We start from the raw sequence: 21,282 nt of genomic DNA on the forward strand, positions 1-21,282 counted from the left end.
AAAAACATACAGAAAAAGGGGGACTGATAAACTTTAAAAAACTATAAAAACACTAAATCATGAAGGAAATTAAAACATACAGACAGAGAAAACTTTAAAAGCAGTCGGAAAACAGTCTTTTCAAAACAGGCTACCACACATAATATATGTATTGATAGCAGCACTAATAAGAGAATTTACACTATTCATCAGCCTCATATAAAATTTCGAGCGTAAAGTGCGCTGTTTACTTTCGAGTCCCTTAGCCACGTGGGCGCAAGTGATACATCGAATCGATCGTCTCTTTGATGTTTGTCGGTTTTATTTCTTTTGTATATTTTGGTTTCTTAATTTCTCATTGAATGTATGAAACTCACTATTTTTACAGTTTCTTTATTTCTTCATTCCGCTATTTTGACATTTCGCGGTAAAACATTTCTTTACCTTGGAATGACACTAATTATTATGGAAGAGCGGTCACGACATGCGACATGCGGGTTTTTTAAACTGCGATCTGCGGTTAGGGTTAGGGTTAGGGTTAGGTCGCAGATCACAGTTTAAAGACGCAGGTCGCATGTCGCAGGTCGTGACCGGTCTTCCATAAATTATTGGCCCTTTCAACCCGTTTCGACGTCTGTTTACATCTCTCGAAATGTAACTCTAGAGGGCGCTACATTAAAGTAACCGAACTTGTGTTACAGTAGTGCTTGCCGGTCAAATTGGTTAAAAGGGGGCTGAGAATTTAAGTCTAACTGATAGGTACAAAGCTACTTTATGCAGTTGTCTTAATTCAACAGGAATTGTCAGCAATTCAGTAAATGATTTAAATTGGAAGATTTTCCATAGAGGCTTAGTCACAGGGAGCCTGGCCAAAACTTTCAATTTAAGTGATGGGAAATGCCATATTTGTGGCCAAACAGAAACACTGGAACACATCTTATTTGAGTGTAAATGTGTAAAAGAAATCTGGCAGAAATGTATTCTTTCTTTGTCAGAAAACACAACTTTGATAACGATATCAATATCAAAAACATTAGCGATTGCAGGAATCGAAAATGATAAAGGGACTGGTCAGTTTCTTCAGACTGGGGGGGGGGCGGTGGATTCATGGGGGGGGGGGTCACCCTGTTTTTGACTTTGGTGATAGGGGGGTCACCATGTTTTTGAAATGCCCAATAGGGGGGGTCAGTGTGTTTTTGAATTTTGACACAGGCTCATCATTGCCTAAAATGCTAGTGTCAGCCACAAATTTCATCATTCAGTTGTATTTTTAGGCGCGCCCTTCGGGCGCGTAACTTTAATAATCAGTCATATTTTTCAGCACGCCCAACTTTAACATATCAAGCATACATACATCAGAGATATCTGTATGTTCAATATTTTTCAGCGTGCTCTTCAAGCTCATTACTTTAATATATCAGACATTTTTCAGCATGCCCGTCATAGTGCATGACTTTAATATACAAGGCATATATATCAGAGATATCAGGATGTTTCATATTTTTCGGCGCGCCCTTCGGGCGCCATACTTTATAAATCAGAGATATCTTGATGTTTGCTAAGTGAAAGTGTACCATTATGAAATCTGCATTTCATATGAAAAGGATGACAAATTCCTGATACTTTTCTGTTCTCTCTGTGAGAATTCAGTATGAGAAAGCAACATGCACAAATATTTCACAATATATATTTGATACAGTGACTTATTTTAGAGATAGAAAAATGACAAGATATCTTTCCTTCTCATTGATGCAATTATTTTCTTTTGTTTCACAGGTTTTCTGTAGAAAGATGCTTTTTTATGAACAAAATAACAGTTAAAAAAGGCAGTTTTTGTCATTATTAGCTGTGCTTTTATGGTTTCAATGTTACAAGAAAAGGTCCTCTCAGACACTGTACACATCAGATTTGGCTAAAAAAGCTCTCTATGGCTCCTCAGGAGATTTAATTGGATGGTTGCAAGTCTTAACACCCATCAAAGTTTTTGATTCACTGCTTTTTCCTCTTTGATATTAATGATTGACATTCATTTCTGTACAACAGTTCAGGACATCTGGTTAAGCAGAGAAAGTGTGAAATACATTCACAGCTCATTCAAAATACAGCTAAACAAAATGTACTGTATTCAAACTTTAAGATTCACACTTTGAAATTCCTATCTTACAACTGACATGTCAACAATTTCATTAAAACATAGAATGACTATTTAAAATATAAATATATGTAAAATGTAAAATATAATATATATATATATATATATATATATATATATATATATATATATATATATATATATATATAATTCATGTCCACCTTTTGTTTTACCTATGTCGCGCCCGGGGGGGGGGGGGGGTACCCTGTTTTTGAAATTTGGAATGGGGGGTCACCCTGTTTTCAAAATTTGGAATAGGGGGTCAGCCACTTTTTGACGTCGGCAAAAAATAATCCACCGCCCCCCCCCGGCCGAAGAAACTGACCAGTCCCTAACGCAACAACTGACATTAGGCCTATTAACTGTATTACTTCCTTTGTAAAATACAGTTTGGAATATTCAAAATTCGGTTACTCTTGATGGGTTTAAAGTTTCCCCTGAATCCTATGTTATGCAATTAAAATGTTGTCGTTTCTCATGAATGAATACATTGTATTTCACTTATAAGATGATGAACAAAGCTGAGGATTTTATCACAAAGTTTTCAAGCCGTGTAAGACTTGAAGAAGAAGAATGCATCCTGAATGCATTATTATGATGATCTTAGTAGTTAAATGACTGATTTTTTGGAGGGTTATTTTTTTCAGACAAGTTGCGTTGTAATTTTAACGCATTCACAGTTATGTAGACCTTTTTCATTGCGAATTTGTTGAAACAAATTTATCTTTAAAAAATGTAGTACTTCAGCACTGACCTCAATCTCCGTACAGAGATTGTGCTCGGCGTTGATAATTATAATCAAGCTAGGAGCCTCAGCTGTAGCCACGGCACTTGCTAACTAATTATAAACGGAAGTAATTTCACTGAAATAATTGATTAAGTTGATTAAGAATTTCAAATTCTAAATATTTTAAATTATTATTTTTTTATTTTTATTTTTTTGCGAAACGTTTGCAAAATAATTTACTAAAATATTTATGAACGAATTTGAGACTAGGAATAACTTCAAACACATGTACACAATGGCGGCCTACTTGAACATACTGAACAGCGAAAGCCGTTTGAAGTGTTCAGGTGGCTATTGTGCCATTCTTATCCACACGTTAGATTGCCGAAGGACTTCTGGACACATGGTACTTTATTTCACGAAAACCTGTTCTTTCTAATAGTGTTCAACTTAGACAGTCGTCTGAAAAGTTCGTCATGTTTCGTAGGAAGTCATCGTCAAACTTGCTGAAGATGAGTGTCTTCGTGAAGTCCAGCGGATTTTGAGAGAGAGACTTTCTCAGAAGTCTGTTCAAACGAAAGTGTATGGCCTTTACAGCCAGAGGAGGTTCGTATTTTGTTGTTGCTTCGATCCACTGCCGTTTTGACTATATTCGCAATTGCTCAATACGACCACAGGCCACTGCTGACTGCAGTTTCGTAGCCCATAACTCACCCCAGCGATCACAGGCTCGTGACTCAATGCAGGCGAACCGCTAGCCGTCACTGATGCAATAAATGATTGCATCAGTGACGGCTAGCGGTTCGCCTGCATCGAGTCAAGAGCCTGTGCCAGCGATCTTGTGTGGTGGGGACCACAGTCGTTCAGAACCAAACACGACGGCAGCTTTTGGTAAATGCTCACCACACAGCGGCTGTCGTGTATCGGTTCACAAGTGACTGTGTTGGGGACCGTTCAAAATCGCCGGGAAAGATGTTGGCTACGGAGGTGCACGACGTCTACACTGCTTTACAGGCGTGACTAAACATTAATTAATAAACTCATTTCAGTTTTCCAACAGTATGTATCATCCTTACTGCTCTGCAATACTTGAAAAATCACAGTATATGGGTTTAGATCGTACTCAACACTGTCATTTCCAGTACCTTTATGATACAAGTTGGTTTTGTTTCATTCTAGACATCTTTTAGATCTGAAGATGTGTTTCCATGGGGGAAAGCAACTCGGCTTTAGTGATTTGTCCCAGAGGCAGTGGTAAAACAATGGTAAGAATAGAATAATGTCTTTTACCTTTGATCAAAGACAGTATTTGCTAGACAAAGTGGGAGAAAACACTCTCTCCTTATGAATCAGGCAATTTTATTTCGCCTGACTGTTTTTGACATTTTATGGTTCATCATCATTGTTTTCCCCACTTTTCTCTCGCAAAGGGGGAATGCTGCCCTCTGCTTCAAAACAGGATTTTTTTTGAAGGGAGGCACTATAATAAATGAAGCAAATCAGACCTTCTCTTTTGTAAGTTTTTTACAACACAGTTCTCATAAGAAACCTAACAACGAACTGATTAGGAAACCCAGGCATTTAACTGTTTACTATCCAAACAAAAAGGGTGAAATGACTAGAAGTTACTCTGGTAACATTTACCTTCTTATACCACCCAAACAAAAAACACGATACTGTAGGGACAAGCAAGAAAATATTTGTTAGTAAACAAGAAATTCAGGTATGATAGTATTATCAAACATTTCAGCTATTTTCCATGTAAAATGTCAAATTTATCAGCCAGAATAATAACAAAATGAGTTCTCTAGGACCTCCAGTTTAGCGGTCACACTTTATAAACAATGAATTTAATTCTGTCTTCCCAGTGGTCTGTATGTTTATCCAACTGTAAACAGTAAACTAAAGGGTTTATTCCAGAATTGCAAACGTAAAAAGATTATTGCTTTGACAATATATGAACACTAGTGTGAATAGATTTAATTTCACAACTTTGATGTTTGGTAATTTTCACTGGAATTTTCTTGAAAAGTGGATTTTATAAATGAAATAAAATCCCAGTGAATAATTTATGCAATATTACATTATACAGGCTTTGTTGAAAAAGGCACTTTATTCAGAACAGAAATAGCTTGTCGTAGAGGGCGCACTTGTTCCAGCATGATTTCATGTCACTGACCTGAAATCATTTTGGCATTATTAAACAAAAATTATCAAACATCAAAGTTGAGAAATTTAATCCATTCCCTTGAAACTTATTTATTTTATTTAGTTATTTATTTTATCTTTAACACAAACTGTTTTTGATGAACAGTGAATTTCTTAGTTGATATTGATCACCAATTTGAGTCATCGGGACCTCTAAGACAATGAAAACAGATATTTCAGTTTGTAAACTTTATCCCAAAATTCATCTCGCAATGGTTTCATCCTTTTGTTTGTAACTTTATGGTTCAGTCCATATAATGGAATGTAGGGGTGTAAAGAGTACACTTACAGAAATCTAGTGAATGATATGGATTTGATTTGCTTGTAGCTGTTACAGAGTGTACTGGATGAAGTGAAATCAGACAAAATAGCCAAGGAGAATTTATTACAAGTCAACTTGAATGGTTTACTTCAGACAGATGATAGGATTGCTCTCAAGGAAATTACAAGACAGCTACAACTGGAAAATACTCTTGGAGATAAAGTCTTTGTAAGTGATAGCATTGCTGAGGTTACTATACACAAATGTAGGTCAAAACAAAAATTACAGGTACAAATTGTTTTACCATACTTAAAGGTAGAATGTGCCTTAAGTTCCATTTGGTGTATTGAATGTTTACAATGTACAGAAAAATGGTTCAAAGTTTCAACATATTCACAGTGTTACATTATATCTATGCTGTACCGGTACATTTAATCTATGTTGATGAGATCATTTTGAAAAAGAGTTGCTGGTATATTTGTATTGTGGTACCAATGTACATGTGCAGTGGTATCAGTGTATATGTACGGTTGCAGTGTTCTCCCTGAATAAGGTAACAGGGGCGTGGCACCCTCTTGTAAATTCTGAGCGCCCCCTTGCCAGAAATGAAAAAGATTTATTTTTTTTGAAAAATAAAACAATAAAATGTACGGGGAAAAAAAGTTGACAGTGATTTACAAGCAAAATGCAAGCTTGAGCGTGGATCCTGCAGGCTGCAAACGTAATTCTCATCCATCTTGCAAATCGCGCGAGTTTTGTGATGTCATCCGAGATCATAAGCCCATGTGCAACTCATTCATTGATGCACCGTCCCTCCTCCCTCGTGGGTGGAGGGACGGTGATTGATGGCAGCCATATTTGCATGGCACAGGCCGTAACGTTAGCCACGGTCAGTCCCTCCATAGGGGCCGTGCATTGTAACCGACATAGCTGTATAAACTTGCCTAGGAACTTGAGGGTAACCAAGGACAGCAGAGTACTCTGAAGTTTTTATAGGAGGTTAGAATTTCGCTTGTGTATTCCTTCCCAAAGCAAAACGACCTATTGTTAGACTCGGTCGGACGTGTACGTGTATCAGGCTGAGAACACATTTAGCATAAGTGTTATGGTGATAATTTTGACATCGATGAATAAATGTATGTCTGTCGCTATGTTTCCTTTTCAAAAATATAATCTTCATTGAATCAGTGAACTGGAACAAAAGTTATGGAACACTGTCTCAGATTTCTTTTCCTTTGAGCTTTTTTATATGAAAAAATCTGAAAAAATACTCCCCAAGTGCCACCAAATAACACTATTTTAATCTCTGTTTTTCAAAAGCTCCAATGGCAGGAGGGGGGACAACCCCCCTCCTGACCTCCCCCCGCGACCGCTAACGCGGTCGCTTGTGGTGCTTTGCACCACGTCTTCGCCCTCTTTTAACAAAATCCTGGGGAGAACACTGGGTTGTACTTGCGTACCTGTGTGATGGTATCAGCATATATTTATGGTGGTAATGGTGTACATGTACCAGTATGGTGGTAGGTACCATTTTGCATATGTTGTGGTACCACCATCAATGTACTAGCTGGCATACATGTTTGTATCTGTATATATGTATGATGGTACTTGTGTACATGTGCAGTGGTACCAGTATATGTGTATGGTGGTACTGGTGTACATGTGCAGTGGTACCAGTATATGTGTATGGTGGTACTGGTGTACATGTGCAGTGGTACCAGTATATATGTATGGTGGTACTGGTGTACATGTGCAGTGGTACCAGTATATGTGTATGGTGGTACTGGTGTACATGTGCAGTGGTACCACTACATATGTTTGGTGGTGCTGGTTTACATGTGCAGTGGTACCACTACATATGTATGATGGTGCTGATGTACATGTGCAGTGGTACCAGTACATATGTATGGTGGTGCTGGTGTACGTGTGCAGTGGTACCAGTTTATACGGTATGTAGGGTGGTACTGGTGTACATGTGCAGTGGTACCAGTATATATGTATGGTGGTACAGGTGTACATGTGCAGTGGTACCAGTATATATGTATGGTGCTACTGGTGTACATGTGCAGTGGTACCTGTATATGTGTCTGGTGGTACTGATGTATATCTGCAGTGGTTCTGCTGTACATGTATGTCAGTTCGGTATACATGTATGCTGGTACCATTTTACATGTTTGGTACTGGTGTATATGTGCAGTGGTACCACTGTACATGCAGGGTTCGAAATACCCGGTGGTCATGCGTCAAAAGACCACCAATTATCTCATTTGGACCACCAGATTCTATTTTGGGTGGTCAATCTTGACCACCAAGTTTTTGGAGGTCACAATAGTGCACTGCAGAGCTGTAAATCTTACATGCCTCTCACAGTTTATTGCTAGGAGTATCCAGAAACAATATATTGTCCCCAGAGATAGATATTTAGCAGTTTAAGGATGTACGATCGGAAAAAAGTAAAAGTAATGTCAATTTTTTAAAATGGGGATTTTTGAATACCTACATATGTGAATAGTCCAAAACTGGGAAAAAAAGATGGGGTCACCGCGCTGTGTTTTTTACAAAATGACATTAAAAATTCACGGTTTTTCAAAAAATCACTGAAAAATCAATAAAACAGGTCATCATTTTCATATTTATATCATGATTGCATTTTCACGTTTACACTGTAAAAGAATAAAGAAATTATAAACCTAAGCTACTTTGAAGATTTTACTTACATTAAAATTGAGTGAAAAAGTCATGATATTTATTTTTTAACCAAAATTGCAACAAATATGCCCCAAATTTTAGGAATGGGAGAGGGTAATTTATTAATTATTGATAGTTTCTACTAATGTCAATTTTCTCAAACTTTGCCAAATAATAGCTCTTTTTGTGAATTTTTCAAAACCACATTTTGTTTAGTAGGTCACCGAGCTCGATTTTTCACAATTTTGCAAAATCTAACTAGGATTTACAGGTTCTGGCGATAAACCATGCTCTCCCGGGTTCGTCGCGCGAGGGCGCTCTTCAAATGCTGCTGACCTGCAGTGGCTACTTGCAGTGGCCTTGTCCAGGCATGGTCATGATTCTAGACTACCTGTAAACTTATTAATGAGAGGGAAATGACAGAACAAAGCAAAGACTTTTAGGTTCTTCTACTTTTTAGAGTCTATATATTAATACAGCATACAAAAAATCACGTAATATTTATTGCCGTGACGCTTATCGGTGGAGATTAGGTTGACTTCGCTGCAGGCTAAGTTGTCACACACTACGTGGAGCCGAGGCCGTGAACTTGGCGTTTCCCCAATACACGATGACAATCGTAAAGGCAAACCCGCAACTGAAACAAGTGTCAAGATTTTCGGCTAGTACACTCAAATCGACAATGCGACGGCCATTCTTCCATTCTCCGGTAGGTCTACTAGCGACACTATCATTGGGATTATAACCGCGACCTCCTCCTCTTGTATAGCGAATCAGATGTCACACTTCTGAATACGCTGTACAGGCTACGGTCATGTTGCATTTTTTTATCTCTTTGCTGAATTCCCGTACCTTCCAGCACGTTTTGAAGGCACGCTTAACATTTTCTATGCGTGATTTTCCTTCCCTGCAGACGACATTTTGTACAACGCAAAAACGTTCGGAACGTCACTATGCGCGCGTGGTTACTATGGATACATTTCTGCGCGGAAATCGGCGCAGTACGCTTATATTTTCCGATCGTACATCCTTAAGTAGTACATTGCAGTGTTTCATCTAGGCTGCGCGATTGCGCGATTCCCCCTCTTTCGTGTGCTGCGCGCCGCCAATTGTACGTAGAAGGGGCGACCCATCGCGCACTCCACTGAGACTATGGTATATCAAATATCATGGGTGTCACACTTCGATACTTTTGACCCATTATCAGCACCTGTTAATACTTTGGCAACAGGCATTGTATAGTGTAGCAAGAACATTTACATGAAAGGAACTAATTTTAGTTCGATTTTGATACTTTTTGTACTTTCCGTATACTGATTTTGCATATGAAAGCATGTCAGCCCATTTAGAGTTACATTCACAAAAGTTCATTGCCCTTGTCTCATTACCTCAGTACGATCGAGAACAGGAGACAAACTGAAGTTTTTGTGCATACTGTGAATGTCTGTAACACTATGAAAATAATTCTGGTAGCAAAAATTGACTCGGAAATTGGACTTTACTGTTACAGAAATGTTTTCAGTTCAGTGAATGGCATTGGCACTGTGATGGGATTGCATGCAATAAGAGTCACAAGCAAGCTGTAGTGTCAATGGGACGGTTTTTGAATTCAGTGAACATACATTGACCATAGACAGTGGAGGGGGAAGATCCTCCACTGTCTATGCATTGACTTACTTTTCGGGCAAATAAACCCTAAAGTTAACTGTTGGTGACAACCAACCTTTCTGTTTGTTATTTTCGTACTTTAAAATGACTGACAAAAAGCAATTGGAGCGAATCTGACATCGAGAAACTCCACATTCAGAACACGGCAGACAGAGACCTCCTAAGTTGTTCGTTTTAACTCTACTGAGTCTGCGCACAAGACTACAAGACCAGCTAGGTCACTAGAAAATACAGCTAACTGGTTTGTATAGGGCAATCTTGATCCAAACTCTACGGTGGTTAGGGATGATATAAGCACAGTAAAAACGTGACAAACAAATATATGTTATTTTTTCAGAAGATAGGAAAACATTCCTTTATAACTACTAAAGATTTTTTCTTGCTTTGTGTAAGTGCACACAGTTCATAATCATTTAAAAATGAAAAAATCCTTGAAGGTTCATGTACAGTGGAAATGGCCAGCTGCTAACAAACATACAGAATATTGTAGCATACAAATTACGCTACAATTTTTTCCAGGAATATTAATGCTTATTAATATTAATGAGCCAACCGCCACTGTTCTAAGCTCTACATACCGGTACATTCACAACAGAGATACTCAAATTTGTTGACTTTTGAAAACATCTTATATAGGATGGTTTTTGCAGCCAGCATCTTGGATTGTGTAAGCAAGTGATTTATGGCTTGTAGTATGGGCATCACAAGTGACATCATTGCAACATTAAAACTTACGTGTAAAGCCGTGATTATATGTTTTAGTTAAATCCCCCCCCAAAATTTTAAAATCCCCCTCAAAAATTCCTGCAGAGGGGGACCAGTCCCCCCCCCTGGTGTAGCATCCTAGATGAAACACCTGAGTACATGTCTTGTCTGTTCAATCACACTCCTCCATTGTGGTTCAATGTCAGTCCTTCAACCCCACTCCACTACTCAACTGAGTGTTCCTTTAAATAGACAATGTCTCTCTTTGTTTTACTGTTTACTGCTATGATTATTGTGATAAAGTCTGCAAACGTTGAATAACATCTCCTAGCAAATTTCGTCTAGTCATTTAAGTGACACAGATCAATGTACAAAACTCTTACAAAACTTCATAATAATCCAAAAAAATGCAATAATTGTCATGCTATCAGCAGTAATTGTCATTCTTTATTACACAGTAATTCTGTCAAAACTTAAAATCTGTAACTCAAGTCCTTTGCATATAACCAGTCAGTCAGTCAGTCACTCATGCAGCAGTCAAGTTGATCTGTAAATGACTGAAATTTCCAGTGGATTTACTGGGCATCCAACATACATGTAAACCAACTTAACATGTGTAGCAGCATGGTGAAATGGTTTCAAAACATCATGTACACCCCACTATTCAACCCCACGGACCCATACCTCCACAAGATTTACACTCTGATATGATCAATTTTTTTGACCACCAAATTTTGCAATTGACCACCAAAATTTGAATCTGGTGGTCAAACTTGACCACCAAACAAAAAAATAAATTTCGAACCCTGACATGTACAGTGGTTCAAGTACAGTTCTACCATCTTACATGTAGGATGGTACCTGTATACATGTATGGTAATACTGGCATATGTGTATGGTGGTACTTATGTTTTTGTTGACAGTAGCATAATGTTGGACAACATGATGCAGAAAAGAAATGATCAGAGGCAATGTGATCATGTTACATCTCCCAACAGTAACAGTATTTGATGATAGCGTGTCTAACCTCAGTACAGAGTCTTTAACAGTATTTGATGATAGCGTGTCTAACCTCAGTACAGAGTCTTTAACAGTATTTGATGATAGCGTGTCTAACCTCAGTACAGAGTCTTTAACAGTATTTGATGATAGCGTGTCTAAGCTCAGTACAGAGTCTTTAACAGTATTTGATGATAGCGTGTCTAACCTCAGTACAGAGTCTTTAACAGTATTTGATGATAGCGTGTCTAACCTCAGTACAGAGTCTTTAACAGTATTTGATGATAGCGTGTCTAACCTCAGTACAGAGTCTTTCAGTGTACATGGTTTCAACTCCAACCCCCTCCTCCCTAGACATGACATCCATCATTTCTGAAATCTTTGATTTCCATTTCACAGGGTTCATTTGCAGCAACACTGGCGTTTCGTCTGGAGGCATTGAAAAGTGGTAAGTAGTTGTCGTTTCTTTGTGATTTTTCTGATGATCACCTCTCCTTCAGTTGAGTACTGTGTTTACTCATACAAATCTCCTTAGACCATCGACTGGTGAACTAAAAGTCTACTTTATTACTATGCCTGGCACAAGTGTAGGATTCCGTATATAAGGTCTTGCTGTGATGCCAGAGACAATCAACAGTGGTGTCCAAATATGTTCAGTTGGTATGAATATTCATGAGCACAGCACCACAACTCAGAACTGACACATCTGCAAGTGTCAATGTGACAGACATTTGACCATATTAGAATTGCTAAATTATTTTCCTCGTCACTATGCAGGGATCCATCTTTGCCACTGAAATCATTTTGTGATCAAATGGGTCACAGATGGAACACTGAGGCAATTGAATGCTGGTAATCTTAACAACGTCATGTCTACTTTCACCAAATAGGAATGATTTTTCTGTGTTGCAGGTGACAAGACATCGCGGCCAATCCTTTTTGTATGGGAGGAATTTGATCTGTTTGCACATAATAAAACAAGACATTGTTGTACAATCTGTTTGATATCTCCCAGTCAGCTCAGACACCCACTGCTGTCATCGGACTCACTTGTAGACGTACAGGTCACTCAGATAAAGTTTGATATCTCTCAGTCAACTCAGACACCGATTGCTGTCATTGGACTCACTTATAGGCTGGTAAGTTACTGCGATACAGTTTGATATCTCCCAGTAGGCTCAGACAGTCATTGATGTCATCAGACTTAATTGTAGACTTGTAAATTGTTTCGATAAAGCTTGATATCACCCAGTCAGCTCAGACACCCATTGCTGTCATCGGACTCACTTACTTACAGACTGGTAAGTCATACAGTTGATATCACCCAGTTAGCTCAGACAACGATTGCTGTCATCGGACTCACTTATAGGCTGGTAAGTCACTCTGATAAAGTTTGATATCCCCCATTCAGCTCAGACACCTGTTGTTGTCAGTGGACTCACTTAAGACTGGTAAGTCACTCCGATGAAATTTGATATTTCCAAGTCAGCAATGGAAATTGACCCATAACATTCTTATGACAAACAGAAGATTACATAAAACAATTCCATCTAAAGTACCTACCTCAAATTGTACCTTTTGTCGGAGTGATATTGAAACTGTTTTACATTTGTTTTATGAGTGTGAGGTAACTAAGAAATTTTGGTCTTCTCTTTTCCAGACCTGGGGAATATATTTTCACTGTACAAATATTGTGTCAGCCAGAGTCATTTTGTTAGGAGATCCCGCATTACCAGAGCCGTTAAATTTCGTTTTATTAGTTGCCAAGAGATATATTTACATTAGTAGATGTGAAAATAAAACACCACCATTTGTCAGTTTCAAGTCCTTTATTTTCAACAAACATACTGCAATACAATTTGAATCTCCAAGTAGGCTCAGACACTCATTGCTGTCATCAGACTTAATTGTAGACTGGTAAATTGTTCTATAAAGTTTGGTATCTCCCAGTCAGCTCAGACACCTTATTCTGTTATCGGACTCACTTGTAGACTGGTAAGTCACTGCGATACAGTTTGATATCTCCCAGTCAGCTCAGGCACCCATAGATGTCATTGGACTCACTTGTGGACTGGTAAGTCATTTCGATAAATTTGATATTGCCCAGTCAGCTCAGACACCCATTGCTGTCATGGAACTCACTTGTAAGCTGGTAAGTCACTCTGATAAAGTTTGATATCGTCAAGTCAGCTTAGACACCAATCACTGTGAATGGACTCACTTGTAGACGGGTAAATCACTCAGATAAAGTTTGATATCTCCCAGTCAACTCAGACACCCATTGCTGTTATCGGACTCACTTGTAGACTGGTAAGTCATTTTGATAAAGTTAGATATCTCCCAGTCAGCCCAGACACCCATTGCTGTCATCGGACTCACTTGTAGACTGGTAAGTCATTTTGATATAGTTTGATATCTCCCAGGGGCTCAGATGCCCATTGATGTCATTGGACTCACTGTGGACTGGTAAGTCATTTCGATAATTTGATATTGCCCAGTCAGATCAGATACCATTGCTGTTATCGAATTCACTTGTAAGCTGTATGTCACTCTGATAAATTTTGATATTGCCAAGTCAGCTTAGACACCAATCACTGTGAATGGACTCACATGTAGAAGGGTAAATCACTCAGATAAAGTTTGATATCTCCCAGTCAACTCAGACAACCCATTGCTGTCATCGAACTCACTTGTAAGCTGGTAAGTCACACCGATAAATTTTGATATCTCCCAGTCAGCTCAGACACCTTATTCTGTCATCGGACTCACTTACAGACTGGTAAGTCACTGCGATACAGTTTGATATCTCCCAGTCAGCTCAGACACCCATTGATGTCATTGGACTCACTTGTAGACTGGTAAGTCATTTCGATAAATTTGATATTGCCCAGTCAGCTCAGACACCCATTGCTGTCATCTGACTCACTAATAGGCTGGTAAGTCACTCTGATTAAAGATTTCATATTTGAAAGGACTCTAAATGTTTCATGATATAGTATTCCTTTTTGGGATATTAATGTATGATTAAAATAATCATTTCCAAAATTTGTCACAAAAGACTGACATTTTTGTATTGAAGGTTTTATCAGTAACAGTAAAACAAGTTGCAGTGCCTGTCAGAATGGTGTCACAACAGCAGAGGAATTGTTGGAAGTTGTACACAAACAGTTGTTGATACAATTGTATTTCCCATATGAATACAGTGTTGAATGTTTAATCTTGAAGTTAAAGAATTGGCATAGCCTTCCAGATCAATAATTCTATGATGTCACTTGTTTCAACATCTCTCACTCTGTGATGTCATACATATTCACAAAACTGATCTCCTCATCATATTAGAATGATGTCTGTCTTGCTTTGATGTGCAGTGATACAGGAGTAAACTCAACAATAAAAATACTAAACCTGTTCATCCCCTATTCCACACAGACAGGTCCACACTCACCATTGTCAACAATGAGTTTAGGCCAAACCATGGTTTTAAAAGGGTTACAACCTTTGCTGGGCAGAGCAAGGCTAGACAGATTTTCAGGGGATAAATCACATTACAGAATTTGACAACTGAACTTTTGTTTCATAATTATTTGATTTATTGCTTACACTTTATTTCTAATAAAATACAACCAAATTTTTTGTTTGATTTCGTACAGGATGTCATGGAGTTACTTGAGAAGAGGATGAAATCATGTTTCTCACACCGGCAAATTCACATCTTCAGATCACTTACATTTGAAGAGTACAAAGAAGTCTTTGTTAAAATTCTTAGTCTTCCAAGAGAGAAAATCTATGCAGCAATGGAATCAACACGTGAAGATGAGTCATGTCATATCATGAACCAATCACAGACGAGGGCTAGATAAAGGAGGTAAGTCATGTGATATTTTGAGCCAATCACAAAGGAGGGTCACATCATGGAGGCATGTGATGTCATACTCCAATCAGTAAAAAAGGGTCATATCATGTTTAATTTCAGTTAATTGCTACAAAATCAACTCATATTGCTGAGTCAGCCAATTAAGAAGAATCCCAGTAGGATAGCTGTATACCATGTCAATGTTAAATATTACTGTGCATAACAAAATTACTGTATTGAAGAATATGGAAATCATTATTGTGACATACGCACTGTTACAATTGAACAATCTCACTGCAGACATGACTTTCAAAAGGCATCAGTGGGTTTTGCTATCAAAAACAAAAAGCAATTTTCAAAAAACTTGTATTTATTTTTTTCCTGTTTCATTGAATGACAAATAGTTGTACGGGCATATCATTTTTGATGATAGTATTGGACTTGAAATGGTGAGGAAGGCTTGACATTATCTCTTTGTTTTCTTTCTTTGCAGAATTGTCAGAGGAAACAATGACAGTTGATGTCTTGCAGAGACTCTATCACTCTGATAAAAACATCAGAGCTTTGAAGTCATTTCTGGTGAGAAAAGTCAATAGTATCCTAAAACCTGTCCTTTTTGACACCTCTGTGTTTAGGAAACCTTGTTATCAGGTCACCTTTATAATCAGGATACTCCTATAATCAGGACATCTGTATTGTCAGGACACCTCTGTAAAATGGATGTCTCTGTTACTTGTTTATACGGATGCACCTCTGCTATGTACAAAATCTACAAGTAAAATGTTTCAAGTTTAAAGGCCTGCGTTGGCGTTGAATTGTCTCATCAGAAAGTTTACCCACAAGATTACAATTTAAATGGAAAACAAAAGGCTATCACACCTCCATAATCCTCTTACAGACTAGAACAAAGGTGATCCAAGGGATTGCCATAAAGGCCTTTAAAGGTAGCGGACTCCATCCCAGTGATTGAGTTTGTTCTAGTCTGTAAGAGTATTATGGAGGTGTCATATCCTTTTGTTTTTCCCTGATATTGTAATCTAATAAGTAGATTTTCTGGCAAGACAATCTGACGTCAAGCCTGCACCTTAAATTGAATTGAACCTTTCTGTAAAGGACATTTGATTCTTGAATAAATCTTGAGATATTTGTGTTGAAATTGAAGACAGACATATATACTGAAGTTTAGTGTAGAAGACAGACATATATACTTAAGTTTAGTGTAGTATCAATGCCAGAAGATTTTAACTGACATTTTGGTTGAAATCACTCAAAATGGCACAGAATACTTTTTGGGTAAAATTCAAAAAAGGTAAAATCTCTGTGTACAACCAGAATATATCTATTAAAATGTGAGTAACATTTATGTAATAAATACAGTCAGTACAAGACAAAATTGTTTTACCACACTTGCCAAACAATGAAATTTGCAGCGTACAGCATTGTAGCACTGACACATGGCTTTGTGAAGTTTGCAATGTCAGTGTCTGCAGGCCACTTTAATAATTGCAATTTACATTTGTTGTGAACATCTGTACAACAGAGATCCAGCAATCATAAAATAGTTGTGTGGCTGATATTGATTAGATTTCTATATCATGTCAGTGATGTAGAAATATGTGTCAGTGTGTGTGTTTCGAGTGAGACAAGTTATAAACTATTGTTTTGTTTATTCATGGATATAATTTTGTTATTGTTGCAGCTTCTTCCAGTTTGTAAATTGACACCAGACCACTGCCAATTGGAGAGCACAGATTTTTTAGAATCCAGCCAATACTTGACAATGGACTCCAAAGCTGCTATGTTACATGGTGAGTAAAATAGTCCAATCTTTCAGATTCTATGATATTTTTTATTTTGAATTTTATGTTTACAAGGATGAGTAGCTCTGTTCACTGTACCAGTGGTCCATAAATCAGCATCAAAGCAGAGAAGGTTGTCCCCGTTCCAGCTTGCTTTTTCCAGTAGACACTTTTATTGTACAACTATAGTACCACAAAGTTGTCTACTAGACAATTAGAATGATGACCATCATGTGATCATTGTGGTTTTGGTGTAAAACCTTGGTGACCTTTGACCTAAGATCCTTTGAATTGCTCACTTTAAGAGACACTAGTTGTATAATAGTGGGGTGACACTACAACAGAACATTCTCATGCAGAACCTTTAATGACACGCCTACAAAGATCCAGTAGATTTTGTTGTTAGTTTCTCTTTCATGGGATTTTTACCAATATTAGCAAAATGTTACAAAATTTGGTTAAGCACTTTCTTTTTGATTCTGTATCACATTGCAGGAGTGTCTGTCCTTGAGTTGTGTCTGATCATAGCAATGAAATAACTAACTTTTCTGTATGATGGAGATCCTGTCAACTTTGAAATGGTTTATAATGGTTTGTTAAAGTCATCTTTCTTCCAAGTAGTTTTACTCACCCCCAGTTATCAGGTTTCACTTTCACCACAATGGTTTGGCCCTCACCCATTGTTATCAGGGGTGATTTTGGACCTGTTCATTGCAAACCGGGGGTGAACAGGTCACTGTTAGTTGATTTCAGACTCAATTTTCAATGTAGACACTGTCCAAATCAATAAGTATCAATCTCCTTAATGGTCTATTTATTTGTCCCATGACTATCAATAATCTGCAAATACATGTATATTTTTTGAAATATGAAAACTACACGTACTATTGCCAGATGTGTTGTACATTAGTGTTTGACTTTTTCAACTTAAGGACATATAACAGACATTAAATAAAATTCAACTCGGTCAAAAGACGCTAAGTACAGTTATCACATGCACAAGCCAAGTTTGTCCTCTCCGAACAAAAAATACGGGATTTATTCTCTGGTCGTTCTACGTCACGACAACCCGCGTCTATGTCATCAATTTTGGTGCGTCGGACCTTTTTTTTGTCGATCTTCGATGTGCTCGTAAATATGTAAACAAACAACATGGCGGCCGATGTTTCTCCCACGATCAAAAGTCATGTAATAAAATCGATATTTTCACAGACTACGACATTACTAATCCGAACAATGTAAACACAAGAGTGTACCGCCTGTGTATTCCGAAGGAATTACGTGAATAATTTGCGGAAGCAACGAACTCGAAGCTGGTCGCGCATACCGTGGGTTCCGTACGCATTGCAAACAGGGTCAGGCGCGACGTTTACAGTGGTCGCGCCGTCGAGATTTAGTCGATATTTGTTCCCGAAAAAAAGCGTATCTTCGTCTGTGATAAATTTCTAGGACTATGCTATCTTTGAAATAGAGTATAACTTTGCGGAAGGTAGCCTACGTGTAGACCGAGAGCTGTCATTTGCTCCAAACACGAACGAACGTGAACGCGGACGCAAGCGACGGACGACTGGAAATGATTGACAACTTGTGCACTGCGTACTGATATTATTCCTAAAGTAGTTCAAAAGTTTAAACGCGGAATCGTCATGGAAAACTTATTTTATTTTGCAAAAAATAACGAATTCCTGGCTTGTGCATGTGATAAGTATATTATTCCCTAATATTTTTCTTCGTTCAGCTCGGAAAATACTCGTGACGTAATGACCGTGTCACCACTCGTCTTCGACTCGTGGTGACACGGTCATTACGTCACTCGTATTTTCCTTCGCTGAACGAAGAAAAATATTAGGGAATAATATCTAATTATCCTAAATTTCTTTGACATATTTTTACAGTCAGACACTTTTGTAAGTTTTCAGATGAAAATGAGTAATTTCACCAAGATACCAGTGACAATAAACAAATAAATAAATGATTCAATCCTAGAAAACTAATAGCAAATAATCGCCAATTATAGAAAACAAAAAATGAAGAATTATATTTATGCCTTTATTTACAAACTAAAGTTGTCTTTGTTATTTGCAGAATATCAGACATTTGTTCAAAGGAAAGGCCATTCAATACAGTGCTATGAAAAACCAGTTGTGCTGAAAGTAAGTGTACATTAGTTTAAACAAGTTTTCATGTTTGTGGAAAATGTTATGAAAATCTCTTGTTGATATTGTTAATAATTTTTATCTGACCATCACCTTTATGCATAATGTACTTCATCTGGCAAACATTGAGATTGCTTCCAATGAACAGAAACTTTGTTTAAGTTAATACAGCTCTGTATAGTTTTTGCAAGATTTCTTTGATTTTGATAGATTGTTAAAATGAGAACAGTAGATATTACTGTCTTGGAGTCATCATTCCATGAAATGTTGATTATTGAAAAATAAGTTGAAATCACAAAGCAAATTAAAAATGATCTTTCTCAGGGAATTTGTCAAAAGAAATTTAAAGATAATTTTTTGTAACTGAAGATATAAATTAATTCAAGTTGTATCTCCTCTTTAAGGCATTTGAACATTTACAAGCTCTGGAGTTGTTGAAGCCAGTAGATGGAGGTCAAAGGTCACAGAAAGAGTATCGACCTATGACCTTACTAGTGGATGCCTCACAGATCAACGATGCATTGCAGAAATATCCAAACTGTCCAACAGAAGTTAAACAATGGAACACACAGGAAGTGCATGCCTAATTATGCAAATGAACCTCAAGTTATTTGAATGTTAAAGCCCCAGTAATGCTAACTTTCGATGATTTTTTCATTATTTTTATTTTATAAATCAATTGCAACTTCTTATTCTACTCCCCAAAGAATGTTGAAACACCCACTATTTAGCTTGTCAACTTATCCTTCAAATGTGTAAAATGCATTTTTATTGTTTACATTTGAATTGTAGTCTGGACCAGAAGTCAGTTTTCAACAATAACAATGCAGTTTACAACCATAGGGGCTGAGTTGACAAGCTGGATACTGTGTATATCAACATTCTTTGGGGAGAAGAACAAGGAATTATGGTTCACATTCAAAATAAAAATGGCGAAATTATCATCAAAAGTTAGCATTACTGGGGCTTTAATCCCCACATTTGGTATCTGTTCAACATAATATATTCAAATGGGAAATACCCTGGCATTTTGCTGGCAAGTTTGATATTAATGCTGAGAAATTGTACTGTCAAAGTAGACGCTGTATTTTGTTACTGAATAAAATGCTTTCATATTTATTCAAAAACTGCTTTCTTTGAATTAATTCATTCATCACCTCTGACCAATACACATGTCAGGAGCATACGTGAAAAGGTCTTATGAATCTTGATTGTTGAAAGTTCATTTCAGTCTTTAAAAGTACACTGCCATTATCATTTTCAAGGATGCTTTCAATCCAAGGATTAGGACAAGTTTCATGCTCCTAGGCACACTTAAGACAATTTTCTATATATTGAATATCCAAACAAGAATTTGTAATCGGCTCAGTGTAAAAATGATGAACAGAAAGATGAAAAAGTCAAATCTTAATTTTGCAAAGGTTTTTGACAACAGTCAGAAAGTAGCAGGATAAAGTTCTGTTCAAAAGCCCATGTAGATCGACGGTCGAAATGTCACCTCTGAATCAATCAACAGATGATACAACAGTAATTAACACAGGTAAATCACTGAAATCAGCATTCCAAGCAGGTAACTTTGAAATTTTGTCTTTCCTTTGTCTATTTTTGAAGAACAATAATTGGATGTAATGGTTCGACAATATTCTTTCAGTAAATCGTCTTATACTTTGGAATCTATGTTGGTATTGTACGTATTTTGCCCAGATTTACTTCACAAGTCAATTATAGGCAATATTAATGTAATTTTCTCATAAATATTATGCGCAGTACAAAGATTATGAAATTTCCAATTTGAATGTAAAATAACAGGTTTTGTCAGAGTTGTTACTAAGCAGGACGTACAGTTTGTATTCAGGATATCTTAGCAATTGCCGAGCGAAGTGAAAAGTTCATGGTAAAACAAAAGTAGTGGAAAGTATTTGACTCGTGAGGGCGCCCTTCTATACACTCTGCTCAGCAATGTGATGGTCGCGTAAGTTTTACGGTCGGGTGACACTTGTTCTCCACGCCAACCTGTCGTTTTTGTAAATTTAGACACCAGCCTTTGTTTGAAGTTTGTAAAAATGAAATTTTAGGGAAAACACTT

The 21,282-nt window shown here is 37.4% G+C and overlaps 1 protein-coding gene across 1 annotated transcript; it reads left to right on the forward strand.

The window, feature by feature from the left end:
- Positions 1–4,066: 4,066 nt before the first annotated feature.
- Positions 4,067–19,783, forward strand: LOC139128194 (origin recognition complex subunit 4-like). The gene is made up of 10 exons (XM_070694029.1): positions 4,067–4,123; positions 5,395–5,556; positions 11,788–11,836; positions 12,301–12,527; positions 13,418–13,540; positions 15,039–15,195; positions 15,735–15,820; positions 16,941–17,049; positions 19,126–19,193; positions 19,601–19,783. The coding sequence occupies exons 1-10, from the start codon at positions 4,067–4,069 to the stop codon at positions 19,781–19,783; spliced, it is 1,221 nt and encodes a 406-aa protein (XP_070550130.1).
- Positions 19,784–21,282: the final 1,499 nt, after the last annotated feature.

This window comes from Ptychodera flava, unplaced genomic scaffold (genome assembly GCF_041260155.1).
Source record: "Ptychodera flava strain L36383 unplaced genomic scaffold, AS_Pfla_20210202 Scaffold_45__1_contigs__length_1260105_pilon, whole genome shotgun sequence".
Lineage (NCBI taxonomy): Eukaryota > Metazoa > Hemichordata > Enteropneusta > Ptychoderidae > Ptychodera > Ptychodera flava.

Bases quoted from the DNA above. Each gene is read 5' to 3' on its own strand.
- LOC139128194 (XM_070694029.1), top strand. From the start codon at position 4,067: ATGGGGGAAAGCAACTCGGCTTTAGTGATTTGTCCCAGAGGCAGTGGT. The intron at 4,124-5,394 runs GTAAGAATAGAA...ATTTGCTTGTAG, and splicing joins GAGGCAGTGGTAAAACAATG to CTGTTACAGAGTGTACTGGA. The intron at 12,528-13,417 runs GTAAGTTACTGC...GATATCTCCCAG, and splicing joins TTGGACTCACTTATAGGCTG to TCAGCTCAGGCACCCATAGA.